Source organism: Podarcis vaucheri, assembly GCF_965113315.1.
Source record: "Podarcis vaucheri genome assembly, chromosome: 2".
Taxonomy (NCBI): domain Eukaryota; kingdom Metazoa; phylum Chordata; class Lepidosauria; order Squamata; family Lacertidae; genus Podarcis; species Podarcis vaucheri.
In genome coordinates, this window is record NC_138760.1 from 125,989,213 (window position 1) to 126,003,158 (window position 13,946).

The window sequence follows — 13,946 nt, forward strand, 5'->3', positions numbered from 1 at the left end:
CCGCTAAGCCGCTTAACAGCTGATCCGATCAGCAGATAAGCCGCTAAAAGCCGCTAATAGCGCTAATCCGCTAATCTGTCAATGGGCTTGCTTCGCAAGACGAAAAAACCGCTAGGCGAAGAGAATCACAGAACAGATTCTTTTCGTCTTGCAAGGCACCACTGTACTGTTAAAATGGAAAAGGGTCAAACCATCGCAAGAGGTGTTGAAATTTTGGGAGGTTGGATGGTTACAATGGAATGGTCTCAGTGGTGGGGTGCACATTTTTATTCTTATTCATTTATGATTATTATTTTGTCAAAATATAACAACAACAACCACCACCACCACCACCACCACCACCAATCTGATCATGGGCAGGAATTCCCTTTGTGGAAGTCAGTATGCCAAATTCCCTGTAAGGATCATAGAATTGTAAAGTGGGAAAGGACCCTGAGGGTCATCTAGTCCAACCCCCTTGTAATGCAGAAATCCTTTGCCCAACGTGGGGCTCAAACCCATGACTCTGAAATTAAGAGTCTCCTGCTCTTCCGAGGGTATAGTAATGCGTTACAGAATGAAATCCAAAGATCCTTTGAGAGCTTTCCATTAGCTTTCCATCTTTGAGAGCTTTCCCTCTGTATTGGAAAAAAATGTACAGTGGTACCTCGGGTTACGCACTTCAAATTTGCTCATCAAATTTGCTCATCAAATTTGCAGATGACACCAAATTGGGAGGGGTAGCTAATCTACTAGGAGGGTAGTATTATAGTGTGTGTGCGTGTGTGTGTGTGTGTGTGTGTGTCTGCCTTCCACTGCCTCCCGCAGTTTGGTCAAACTCATGCTGGTATCTTCGAGAACACTGTCCAACCATCTCTGTCGTCCCCTTCTCCTTGTGCCCTCCATCTTTCCCAGCATCAGGGTCTTTTCCAGGGAGTCTTCTCTTCTCATAGGGTGGCCAAAGTCTTGGAGCCTCAGCTTCAGGATCTGTCCTTCCAGTGAGCACTCAGGGCTGATCTCCTTCAGAATGGATACGTTTGATCTTCTTCCAGTCCATGGGACTCTCAAGAGTCTCCTCCAGCACCATAATTCAAAAGCATCCATTCTTCGGCGATCAGCCTTCTTTATGGTCCAGCTCTCCCTTCCATTCATCAGTACTGGGAAAACCATGGCTTTAACTATACGGATCTTTGTTGGCAAGGTGATGTCTCTGCTTTTTAAGATGCTGTCTAGGTTTGTCACTGCTTTTCTCCCAAGAAGCAGGCGTCTTTTAATTTCCTGGCTACAAAGGGTTAAATGCACGGATGCTTGTAGGCAGCATCCTAGAGAGGAAGGAAGTTGGCGGGAGGAGGCTCTTGGTCCTCCGAGAGCGGAGGCCCCGCCCCCTCCAGCCTGGCCGCTCGCTCCTTGGAGACTGGTGCGCACGGAAGATGCAAAGGAGTGGTTTGCTGCTGCTCATTGCTTCGAGCCGGGATAAAGTTTCCCCAGCGCAGTGGAAAGAGTTTCCCTTGGCGTTTCCAGCTTCAGGAGGGGGTCTGGTGAGCCCCCTCCCCATTTTTCCCCATGCAGAGGCGCAGTGGAGGCTAGAAAGTGGGGAGGGGGCGGGTGGGAAGACCCCTCAGAAGGTTGACTTGGGGAGAAAGGGCTTAAAAGCTGCCTTGCACTGAGACAGAACAATGGGGCCACCTAATATTGTCGACACTGGCTGGCAGCAGCTCTCCAGGGTTTCAGGCGGGGGGCGGGGATGGGCATAGAATTGCAGAGTTGGGGGGAAGGAAATGCGTTCTCCCCATATTTAGTTCCCCGCTTGATTTATCCAGCTGCCCCATAGCAGAAGTACTGTAGGAAGGCAGTGCGGTGTAGTGGTGAGAGCAGAGCTTTCTAAATGGTGTCACTGGGCTGCAGTGTGTAGGTGTGTCTTGCGAACGCTTCTCACGTTCCTCCTGGGGCTGGAAAGGGTTTCATTTAACCTCTGGTTTGCTAGTAAAACTGAAGCAACATGTCGCGAAATGATACATGTCTTAAAAAGTGTGTCTGCGATGTGAAATGTTTGGAATGCTCTGGGTTAGCGTGTCAGACCAGGATAAGGGTTCAACCCCCCCCCCACTCCATCATGAAGCTCGCTGGGTGACCTTTGGCAGCCCCACAGGGCCGTTGTAGGGATTAACTGAGGAGGGGGGCAAACCATATGCCCCTTGGAGAAAAAGTTGGGATATAAATGCAGTAAATGAGATCTTCTGCTGACCTGCATAAGAAAGATGGTGTGGCCAGCCAGATGGAGATGTCAGTTGCCAACCATGGCATCCAGAGATCTCCACGTGGCCGAAACGTGCCCAGGGGGTTTTAGGGAAGCTTTTAATGTTTGATGTATCACAGTATTTTAATATTCTTTTGGAAGCCGCCCAGAGTGGCTGGGGAAACCCAGCCAGATGGGCGGGGTATAAATAATAAATTATTATTATTATTATAGCACTGAGGTGCGGGTAGGAAGACATCCCCACAAGGAGAGCGAAGGCACCCTTGGCTAAGAGCAGGGCCGGGGATGTGGGGAAGAAAAGGCAGGGGAGTGCCTGTGAGGAGGGGCTGAGGGAAATAATATTTCCATTAATATTTGTTGAAGACTGGTAAGACAGAAAGCAGGGCTGCCAGACAGTAAGTGGATCCACAACGAATTACAGGCAGATAATTCTAGTTGCGTCCCCATTTGATACCATTTTAAACGGCCACAGCTTCCCCCAGAGGATTCTGGGAGCTGACGTCTGTTAAGGGCTCTGGGAGCTGTTGGGAGATCCCCTATTTCCTCACAGAGCTGCAATTCCCAGAATTCACTGGGAAGGGGGTTGATTCCTGCATTTGCAGGGGGTTGGGCTAGATGACCCTCAGGGTCCCTTCCAGCCCTACACCTATGAATTTTAAGCCCCTCTGGGAGCTGTAGCTTTGTATATAATATAGCAAGAGTTTTCCCTTCACAGACCATCTCTTTCACTTTGCAGGGCTTGGCTTCCTCCCCACCACCACCACATGCTGTGAAACAGACTGTAGCAGAAGCGACCTTCAGCCATGTTGGAGCAGGAGCCGAAGTTGTGGGAGCAGGGAGCAACGGGCCCTGAAGCAGGAAGGAGCACCGACACTGTCGGATGTGGGCGCAGCGGGGACTTCTGGGACGGAAATGTGCGGAAGGTCATAATCAAGGAGGAGACCCTCTGCTCAGATGTGCCGTGCCAACACTTCAGGGGGTTCTGCTACCAGGAGGCTGAGGGACCCCGGGAAGCCTGCAGCCAACTCCACCATCTTTGCCGCAAGTGGCTGAAGCCAGAGAGACACACCAAGGCTCAGATGCTGGACTTGGTGGTCCTGGAGCAGTTCCTGGCTGTCCTCCCCCCGGAGATGGAGAACTGGGTGAGGAGATGCAGAGTGGAGACCAGTTCCCAGGCGGTGGCCTTGGCCGAAGGTTTCCTCCTCAGCCACCAAGAGGATGTGAAGCAGGAACGGCAGCAGGTGAGGTGTTCATACCCATGGGGTCCCAATTCAGGTTTGACCGGCTCCAGACCACCAGCCTTGGAATCTGGAACCCGGCCTTGCTCCAGTTCTGCAGCCCTTGTTCCTCTGGGATAAACCATAATCTCCAGATTCCCAGGTGTCATTTTTCTTAAACAAAGTAAATTCCTAGCGTTTTAAGAAACTGAGGCAAAAACATAAACACAGTTCTTCCATTTTTTGGGTGAGAAATTAGCCCGCTTCAGCCGTAACGGCGTTTTCCTTTGACTGCCCCACACTGGGGAAAATCTGCCCCAGAAAAATTTTCATGGACACGTTTGTTTGTTTGTGTGTGTGTGAGAGAGAGAGACAGAGACCGAGAGAAAAACAGAAAGAGAGAAGAGAGCAGAAGAGATGGATTTGGGGTGTGGGGGGGGAGGGATGAATATGTGAATCGTGAGAGGTTTGTGTGTGAGAGACCATGAGTATGGTGTGGTCACCTTGTAAAAGGGTAAAAGGTAAAGGACCCCTGGACAGTTAAGTCCAGTCAAAGGTAAGTGGTCTAAACCACTGAGCCTCTTGGGCTTGCCGATCGGAAGCACGGCAGTTCAGTTCCGCCGACGGGGTGAGCTCCCATTACTCTGTCCCCAGCTCCTTCCAACCTAGCAGTTTGAAAGCATGCCAGTACAAGTAGATAAATAGGTGCCACTGCATCAAGAAGGTTAGCGGTGTTTCTCTGCGCTCTGGCTTCCGTCACGGTGTTTCATTGCTCCCGGTATGCCCCACGTAGGACCTTAAGGTCCATAAATAACAACACCCTAGAGGTCCTGGGCCCTAAGGAAGTCAGATTAGCCGCAACCAGAGCCAGGGCCTTTTCAACACTGGCTTCGGCCTGGTGGAACGCTCTGCCTCATGAGACCAGGGCCCTGCAGGATCTGATTTCTTTCCGCAGGGCTGCCTGGCCTTTGGCTTGGAATCAATTTGATTCCCTTCCCCTCTTTCTTTTTTCCTTTCTCCTCCTATGATGGAACTCCTATTTGGGGACTTCCCTTGCTTTTTTCTGGCCATGGGGGACCAGTCTGGATAGATGACCTTGGTGAAGACTTGACGTTTTCATCCCCCAAAAACGGTTTTTGATTTGAGTTTCCATTGAAATGAGGCTGCATTTTAATGTTTTAAAGTTGTATTTTAATCTTGTTTTTTAAGTTGTATTTCAATCAATTTGTTTTTATATTGGTTGTTATAAGACCCTACCCGGTCTTTGTATTTCAGGGCCTGTTTGCAGAAGAAGCCACTGACTTCTCCGAGATACAGAATGCGGCCCCGGTGGACTCTCGGCAGAGGCTTCTGTCCAAGCTGATTAAGCAGGAGGAGGACGAAGGCGCCACTTTGCGGAGTAAGGGTTAACAGGATAAAATATCATCTTGGTCTCCCTCTCACCACAATGGCTCCATGCTCTCGCTCCACAATCTGAGGCAGTACATTCCACTGAATAACAATTGTTGGGGATCGCAAGCGAAGAGGATGCTGTTGTGCTTAGTTTCTGCTTGCGGGGGCGCTTCCTGTAGGTATCTAGTTAGCCACCTTGAGAACAGGATTTTGGGCCAGACCAGACCAACACATTTCACTAGACACGTGTTAGTAATTTGTTGTTGTTGTTGTTTTTAAAATAGTTTTTATTTGATTTTACAAGTTAAGAAAATAATAACAATACAACCATACACCACATCCACATTTACAGGTTCCTCCAAATCTCCAGACTTTCCAACTCCCCTTCACTGATCCTTTTCTACTGCATCTTTACCAATAATCTATATTTTATATAATTCCATTGTCTCCCTAGTACTTGCTATACTACAAGTGTTATTACAATCCTGCTAATGTTTTCATCTGCTTACAGTGGTCTCCAAGATAACTTAATCAATGTTCCCAATTCTTTTTTAAAGTTTTGGTCTTCTTGGTTTCTGAGCTTTCCAGTCAGTTTTGCCATTTCGGCCCAGTCCAACAGTTTAATTTGCCATTCTTCTCTGGTAGGGACTTTATCATTTCCATCTCTGGGCTAATAGCATCCATGCAGCTGTCGTTGCATACATAAAAAAGTCTTTTCTGCTCCCTTGGAATATCAGCACCTATAATTCCCAATTAAAAAAACTTCTGGGTTTTAAAAAAAATTTAATTTGAACATTTGTTTTATCTCATTATATATCATTTCCCAGAATGTTTTTATTACCTTACAAGACCACCACATATGATAAAAGTTGCCTTCTTTTTCTTTACATTTCCAACAGCTATTTGTTAGTAATTTCTTGATCATCCTTATATCTTTGTACCCCTCATAGGAGATGTGCCAAGTATGCCAGTTATATGTTCTACCTCATCTCTCCCTTCCGGTCCATTGGAAATGGTTTCTGGGCAACCGGATCAGGTAAGAGGCGGGATCTCTGGAGTGACAGCCCTGGGATTCTCTGACTTCCTCTGCCTGCTGCCCGTCTCCCTCTTCCTGAAAGAATCTGCGTCTTTCCCTTTCCATCTGTCAGAGTTGCCCACTGCAATGCCGCTCCCTAAAGGCCCAATTCCCCCATTATTCCCCTGGAGGAATCAGCTGTTGGACCACACTTAGCAGCGGGAGAACTGGCAAGGGACACATACAAAGAGTTAATGCTTTGCTTATTGTTTTATTTATTAAATTTATATACAGCCCTGCATCTGAAGTTCCCTGGGCGGTTCGCAAGAGAAAACTTTCTTATCTATTTAGAGCCTCCTTGTATCTTTGTACTTTTGTTCTTCCAGGCTGCAACACCGTATCGTTTAAAACTTTTGATTATTTCCCCCCTGTTCTAACATTTGCCCTTTTGTTGTTGTTGTTGTTAATAAAATAAATGTTATTACAAATCATTTGAAAAAAGAAACTGGAAAAACCTCGCACCAAACCCTGGTTCATGCTAACCATACTTTAGAAACAAAGCTATGATTCGATACAGGCTAACCATTGTCTAGAGCAGTGGTTCCCAACCTTTTTTTTGACCATGCCCCACCTAAGCATCCCTAAAATCCTGATCCGCCCCCCCCCCATCCCATATAATTCTTATTACAGTGGTACCTCGGGTTAAGAACTTAATTCGTTCTGGAGGTCCATTCTTAACCTGAAACTGTTCTTAACCTGAAGCACCACTTTAGCTAATGGGGCCTCCTGCTGCCGCCGTGTGATTTCTGTTCTCATCCTGAAGCAAAATTCTTAACCCGAGGTACTATTTCTGGGTTAGCGGAGTCTGTAACCTGAGGCGTCTGTAACCCGAGGTACCACTGTATTCAAAAGGTGAACTCCTATTCATGTGGAGGAAGGCTAAAAGCCCATTAACTGTTAATAACTCATTCTCAAATTGCCCCCCTTAAAAATCAAATCGCCCCCCCTGTGGGAGGTGTGCCCCACATTGGGAACCACAGGTCTAGAGAGTTGCTGTTGCATTAACTGTTAAGAGAATAAGAACTGTTGCATTCTCTCTCTCTCTCTCTCCCTCTTTCTCGCTTTGTTTTCCTTCCTTCCTTCCTTCCTTCCTTCCTTCCTTCCTTCCTTCCTTCCCAGGTTTCTTTTGAGGAAGTGCCTGTACATTTCACCGAAAAGGAGCGTGCCCTGCTTCATCCAGGAAAAATCAACGTGCACCGCAAAGAATCCATGGCTGAGAATTCTGGGGTTGTGGCCTCTCAGCCTAAGTGCCCGAAAATCTCCAGCGGGAAGAGGACTTTAACCGACCACCACCAAGGAAATCACGCGGGGAAGAAACCGTACACCTGCCTGGAGTGCGGGAAAAGCTTCACGCGCAAGAGGAGCCTCACTATCCACCAGAGAAATCACACGGGGGAAAAGCTGTACAACTGCTTGGAGTGCGGAAAGGGCTTCACGCAGAAGGGGCACTTCATTACACACCAGAGATCTCACACGGGGGAGAAGCCCTTCCAATGCTTGGAGTGCGGGAAAAGCTTCGCGCAGAAGGGGCACTTCACGGCCCATCTAAGATCCCACACGGGGGAAAAGCCGTACACGTGCCCCGAGTGCGGGAAGAGCTTCACGCAGACGACGCACCTCTCCACACACCTGAGATCTCACACGGGGGTAAAACCGTACACTTGCTTGGAGTGCGGGAAAAGCTTCAGCGTCAAGGCGACGCTTCGATCCCACCAGAGATCTCACACGGGGGAGAAGCCCTACAAATGCCCGGCGTGCGGGAAAAGCTTCAGCATGCTGGCGAACCTTAGGAGACACGAGAGAATCCACGCCGGGGTGAAGCCGTACCAATGCTTTGAGTGCGGGAGGAGCTACTGTAAGAAGGCCAGCCTAACTGACCATCAAGTAAGTCACACAAAGGAAGAACAAGCGGTGTACAAATTCTTTTAAATAAAATGAAACCTCCACGCCCAGAGGGGAGAGCTTTGCGCAGAAGAAAACCCTTGCCGTACGTCAGATGAGTCGCACAAGGGGGAAAGCCACATAAATGCCAGCTGTTTGGGGAAAGTATAAATAATTACAGGAAGTGCATCGCTCCTCATTGATGAATCAACACAATGTAGAAAGCGCACAAATGCACAGAGTGTGGAAAAAGCTTTCCTTGGAAGACGAGCCTCACTGCACATCAGAGAATCCACCTTAGAAAGTCAAGAGGGTAGAATGACCTTCAGGTCTAATAAGGCCCTTGAATCAGTTTCCAAATGGCTGGTGGGGTGAATGAACTAACAATATGGGGGATACTATTGGTGGGAGTTAGGAACGTAAGAAGACATTGCTGGATCAAGCCAATTGCCCCTCTAATCTGGCATCCCATTCTCACGGTGGCCAACTAGATGCCTTGGAGAAACCAGCAAGCAGGATTCGAACACGAGCACTCTCCCCTCCTGTGGCCTGTAGCATTGTGGCATTCAGAGGCATTCCAGGCTCAGTTCAAAGTGTGGCCATTGACCTTTTAAAAGGCCAAACAGCCTAGGAAACAGAGTATTGCCTCCGTGCCCACAAATGTCGTGACACTTTGGGCACGAGCATGAAAAATACGAGTCGATTCCTGTCAGGGCGGGTGTTAGGACCAGGTCCACAATAGCTCACTAGGTTTCAGTGAAGTTAAACAGAAACAAAACAGTCCAGGACTAGTGAGCCACAGCTGCTCTTCCTGGTAGATCTTGACCCAAGGAGGCTGTTGCGAGGACTGAAGGTTTCTTCCAAGCAATCGGAGACTGCGCCAGCAACCAGCCTGCCTTTGCTCTTCCCATTTCATACCTCTTCTGGTTCTGGGAGTCAGGGGAGCCTGTCGTAGCAGGAGGGGGAGACTCCCTGGCTTCCTCACCAGCCACACTCATCTCTCCCTCTTCTCCAGCCTCTGCTTCTGCCTCTGATTCTGGGCTTCTCTCTGCCACAGATTCTCCCCGCTCACTAAGCCCTGTTGCCTCTTCAGCTTCTGGCACCTCCACTTCTACCGTCTTCTCCCTGTGATCATTTACTGTCGTCCCACCACCAATCCCCGGGCTTTGAGCCTTCTTCCCTTGGGAGTTCCCCAGCTGGTTCCTCTCCCCGTTCCTCTGCGTCCAACCAGCCCATGACATTCCTCAACCGAGAGAACTTGTAGCTCTTTATTGAATTACTAAATACTGACTAGTTTTTGCCTTATTTCCCCTTTGATATGTGAATAATAATTAGCAAATCCTGAAATGAACATTCCTCTCTCTCCCCCTGATTTTTTTTTTATAATCTTTTTATTGATTTTCAAAGATATAAACACACAACATAAAACAGTACAAAATCCAAATATCGAGATTGCTGTGAATCTCCTGACTTCTCATCCGATGGGTCCTTTTAATTCTATTTTCAGCTGCATATCAGTACTTCTCCAATTTTTCACCTTCCTAAGTTATCTATACGTTCTGTTACATTACAAGTGTATTTAGAATCCTGCTAACGTTTTGACCAGTTTACGATTTTGCATATACATTATACGAATTTCTCATTCTTTTTTAAATTTCTTGTCTTTTTGATTCCTGAGCGTCCCAGTTAATTTTGTCATATTGGCCTAGTCCATCAACTTGATTTGCCATTCTTCTCTGGTCAGAGCTGTCTCTTCCTTCTCTCCCTCCGATCTTTTCTTTCTGCTTTCTGTTCCGTAACTTTATATGCAAGGTGGTGGTTTTTTAAGTTTTTATGATGGTGTTTTAATGGTGGGTCTTTGGGGTGGTTGTCATTGTTATTGTTGTTTGGTAAGTTGTATCGCTGTATGTTTGTATAGTTCTTTTGAATATGCTTGTAAGCAACCCTGGAATTGGGAGCTGGAGGATACATTTCCTGAATAAACAAACCTTCCATCCTTCATTGATTCTCCAAACTGACATCCCCACACCACCTAAGCTTCTGAACTTGGAACGTAAGAAGTTGTCGGATTGGTAGTTCATTAAGGGACTTCAAAACTCCTGATCGGCTGATGTCAGGTGATTGACAGGCAGGCAACTCTGCTCCCCCTCTGAATTTTTGCCTGTCTTGGTGCTGGGCTCTGATAAGGATTTTGCACCCTCTGGCAAAAAATGGGTTCCCAACCCTTGGTTCAGAACCGTTTCTCTGTCGCTGTGAGCAAACACTTGCCTACCCAGCTATACTTTCCACAAAACCTCCGGAGGGCCCCAGCTGAACAGAGGGCTGTCTTGGGTGCGAGATCAGCTTGCCTGAGTTTTCGAAAGAGGTGCACAGAGGCAGCTGACCAGATGCTCGTCTGGATTGGTAGAACCCACGTTCCAGTGGGGGACACGACTCAGAAGGCAGCATGGCGCTGTAGTTAGAGCTGGGAGGGGAGTCCTCAAGCACAGAGCCCTCAAATCCCCACCCAGCTCCCTTGGTTCCTACAAAAGCTTCCTGCCCCTCTTAGCATTCTCCATGAAAACATTTTATTATCAATACCGCCCCCCCCGGGACATCCAGAAGACCAATGAAGAAAGCGGGGGGGGGGGTGTTTAGATACTGACCAAGTGAAAAAAGGAAATCTTTGTATAATACCAGGGCCCCCAAATACTGTGGGGCCACTGCCCCCTTGGTTTCTTAAATTCATCCCCAGTGCCCCATACTGTATAAAAAGAATTATTCAGAATAGCGGCACTAACGAAGACGATACAGCTGTACCTTGGTTTTCGAACAGCTTAGTTCTCGAACATTTTGGCTCCCAAACGCCACAAACCTGAAAGTGAGTGTTCTGGTTTACGAACTATTTTTGGAAGCCGAACATACGATGGGGCTTCTGCGGCTTCCGATTGGCTGCAGGAGCTTCCTGCAGCCAATCAGAAGCCACGATTTGGTTTCCAAATGTTTTGGAAGTCGAACGGACTTCCGGAACGGATTCCGTTCGATTTCCATTTATTTATTTATTTATTTAATAAAACTCATACATTTACATTTACACAATACATATATAAACATACTACCTTATTTTCATAGCATAAAACATACCTACATTACTCTACATATAATACCTACCTATACTATACATATCAACAGACCTACAAACCTACCTCACATAGACCCCCACCAAGTGACTTTGACGTCCAGCCGTTCTTGTTACTCTACTCAATTTTTCCAAGTAGCTTAAACGCATTATGTCTTTGATCTCTTTTTCTATCTTAACTTTACTCTCCTTTCACTCTAATCATTTTCTGGATTCACTCAGTATCTGTCAAAAATTCTACTTTTCCCCACATAGATTTTGATGTGTTCCTTAAAGATAGCCCACTCCTTATTCACTTTTTGTACCATATCTCCTCTTATCCTCCCTCTTAATTCGGCAGTATGGAAGTATTCCATCATTTTAGATAGCCAGTCTGTTTTAGTTGGGGTGCTGCTGCTTTCCATTCGATTTCCAAGGTATGACTAATGCAAAAAATAATAATAATAAAATTCAAATCAGTAACAATTCTTGGCATCATCTTGAGAGACTTGTTAGAAAGCATGCCACAAAATTCTTTTAAGCTAATAACGGGAAATGGAAGACTGACAGTTGTCCTAAAAAGCCTAGAGAAGATTCATATGTTTCTTGACGGCCTTGCAGTCTGTATACTGGTACCAAAGACTCCAATGCAACAGAAAAATGAATTTAAGGCTTAGCTTTAAGGCTCATAAAGTGTGCATTTAGGAGCCAACTAGGACAAGCCTCTGTCATGCTAGGCCCCGGCACACTAGCAGTTTTCATCTTACCCAGCACATGTACGCCTTAGGGGGGAAGATGATAAAGCGGTTTACAATATACATAAAACCAAACAGGAATCAAAATACAAGCCAGACACCAGTTAACTACTGTATATTTCTTTTTGTGTGCCTCCTGTAGAGGTCCAGAGGATGGCAACGCAAGAACAGGGCCTTCTCTGTAGTGGCTCCCCTTCTGTGGAATTCTCCCCCCAGGGAAATTCGCCTGGCGCCTTCATTATACACCTTTAGGCACCAGGCAAAAAATGTTCCTTTTTAAACAGGCCTTTGATTGATCTGATTTACATCCTATGCCATTTTAAAATGTGTTTTTTGGGGAGAAAGGAAGCACTACTGGGTTGTTGTTTTTATTTTTATTATGTATTTTGTGGTTTTATATCTTGATTTTATTCTGTGAACCACCCTGAGACCCCCAGGTATAGGGCGGTATATAAATTCATATGATGATGATGTTAATTCATGACGAGGTGGGGGGATTTGAACCCAGGTTTCCGAGTCCCTGGTCACAGAACTGTAGAATTGTAAGGGACCCAAGGGTCATCGGAGCAGGAATCCTTTGCCTGAGGAGGGACTCGAATCCACAACCCTGAGATTAAGAGCCTCATGCTCTACCAGCCGAGCTATCCCAGACCAATGGGTCTGAGTTGGTACAAGGCGGCTTCCTAAATTCCTAACACCAGGTGCCCCTAATCCATTTTTTGTAAGTGAAGGAACTGGCTGAGAGAGATGGCACTGTGTCATTCAGTCCCGCTCCGCAGGATTTCCAGTAGGGGACAGTTCTACCTCGATCTGAAGATGCCATCTGGGGCTGAACCCGAGTCTTTCTGCAGGCAACGCGGCTGTTCTGCCTCCGAGATATGGTCCCTGCCCTTAGAGATGAAGTAAGATTTCGGTCGCAGAGGTTGAATGGCCATCTGTCATGGATGCTTTAGCTGAGATTTTTGCATTGAAAGGGGTTGGACTAGATGACCCCAGGGTCCCTTCCGCTTCTATGAAGAGCTGCTTAAATAGGAAGCAAGGAAGCCGTTTTCTGCAATTGCTCCACCCGCCACACTATTACAGTGGTACTTCGGGTTAAGAACTTAATTCGTTCTGGAGGTCCGTTCTTAACCTGAAACTGTTCTTAACCTGAAGCACCACTTTAGCTAATGGGGGCTCATCCTGAAGCAAAGTTCTTAACCCGAGGTAATATTTCTGGGTTAGCGGAGTCTGTAACCTGAAGCGTATGTAACCCGAGGTACCACTGTATTCAAAAAGTGAACTCCTATTCATGTGGTAAAGGTAAAGGGACCCCTGACCGTTAGGTCCAGTCGCGGACGACTCTGGGGTTGGGGTGCTCATCTCGCTTTACTGGCCGAGGGAGCTGGTGCACAGCTTCTGGGTCATGTGGCCAGCATGACTAAGCCACTTCTGGCGAACCAGAGCAGCGCACGGAAACGCCGTTTACCTTCCCGCCGGAGTGGTACCTATTTATCTACTTGCACTTTGACGTGCTTTCGAACTGCTAGGTTGGCACTACACTTCGGCTGCCAAGTCGCTGAGCCACCACTCACTGAGCTGCGTGGCCCCTTGTAGATAATGTAAGGTGCCAGTCCTCATTGATTCCAGTTACAGATAGGTAGCCGTGTTGGTCTGCCATAGTCAAAATAAAAAAATTCCTTCCAGTAGCACCTTAAAGACCAACTAAGTTAGTTCTTGGTATGAGCTTTCGTGTGCATGCACACTTCTTCAGATACACTGAAAGAGAAGTTGCCAGATCCTTCTATATAGTGTGAAGGTGGGGAGGGGTATTACTCAGAAGGGTGGTGGGAATGGGAGATTGGCAGATAGCTGAGATGAGCCTGTTGACGACTCTTAACGACTGCAATAGGTCTTACAGGAAAAGGCAAGGGGTGAGAAGGTGAAAAATGTCTTAGTCATGTATAATGAGATAAGAATCCAATGTCTCTGTTCAGACCAGGTCTCTCCATGGTTTTAAGTTTGGTAATGAAGTCCTCATTGAGGAAGAGCTGCTTAAGCAGGAACAAAGGCTCAGGTTGGTGAGAACCATCGTAGGTTCAATCGCCAATTGGGCCACCTCGAAGTCTTGCGTTGCAGGCGGTTGGACTAATAGCGGTCCCACAAATAGCTTCTATGACCCCTTTCTGCATGCAAAGCAGCCCTTCCTTGCTGACCCACACATAGGAGCCAACTCCTAGGGGCTGAGGGAACTCCCCCCCCCATAAAATATATGACGGGGCTGTCCCTCTAAGTTGATGGGCACTGCCAGTGC

At 47.1% G+C, this 13,946-nt stretch overlaps 2 protein-coding genes and 1 long non-coding RNA gene across 4 annotated transcripts in view; 2 read left to right on the forward strand and 1 right to left on the reverse strand.

Moving 5' to 3' along the window:
* The window catches only part of LOC309525572, a 30,679-nt gene extending 19,305 nt beyond the window's left edge, over positions 1-11,374 (forward strand). Inside the window, exon 2 of the long non-coding RNA XR_014216431.1 lies at positions 10,752-11,374. This is a non-coding gene — a long non-coding RNA (uncharacterized lncRNA). The remainder of the gene's footprint in view (positions 1-10,751) is intronic.
* LOC309525047 (uncharacterized protein) overlaps positions 46-13,946 on the reverse strand; it is a 274,308-nt gene continuing 260,407 nt past the window's right edge. Inside the window, exon 3 of the transcript XR_014216045.1 lies at positions 46-161. The gene's annotated coding sequence lies outside the window, so the exon portion shown is untranslated. The remainder of the gene's footprint in view (positions 162-13,946) is intronic.
* LOC309524944 (putative zinc finger protein 75C) lies at positions 3,008-9,800 on the forward strand. Of its 2 annotated transcripts, none has more exons than XM_082210204.1 (4): positions 3,008-3,484; positions 4,748-4,852; positions 5,796-5,881; positions 7,040-9,800. In XM_082210204.1, exons 1-4 carry the CDS (start codon positions 3,040-3,042, stop codon positions 7,847-7,849), a joined length of 1,446 nt encoding a protein of 481 aa, XP_082066330.1. In that variant the 5' UTR covers positions 3,008-3,039; the 3' UTR covers positions 7,850-9,800. The 2 variants fall into 2 exon arrangements, with proteins under 2 accessions (XP_082066330.1, XP_082066329.1); XM_082210203.1 differs by having other exon boundaries at positions 3,008-3,477; positions 4,729-4,852.

What these genes read in the sequence shown, in the direction of transcription:
- LOC309524944 (XM_082210203.1), top strand. Translation starts at nt 3,040, where the DNA reads ATGTTGGAGCAGGAGCCGAAGTTGTGGGAGCAGGGAGCAACGGGCCCT. An exon ending in CGAAGGCGCCACTTTGCGGA is followed by an intron (nt 4,853 to 5,795) that starts GTAAGGGTTAAC and finishes TACCCCTCATAG; the next exon opens with GAGATGTGCCAAGTATGCCA. An exon ending in TTTCTGGGCAACCGGATCAG is followed by an intron (nt 5,882 to 7,039) that starts GTAAGAGGCGGG and finishes CTTCCTTCCCAG; the next exon opens with GTTTCTTTTGAGGAAGTGCC.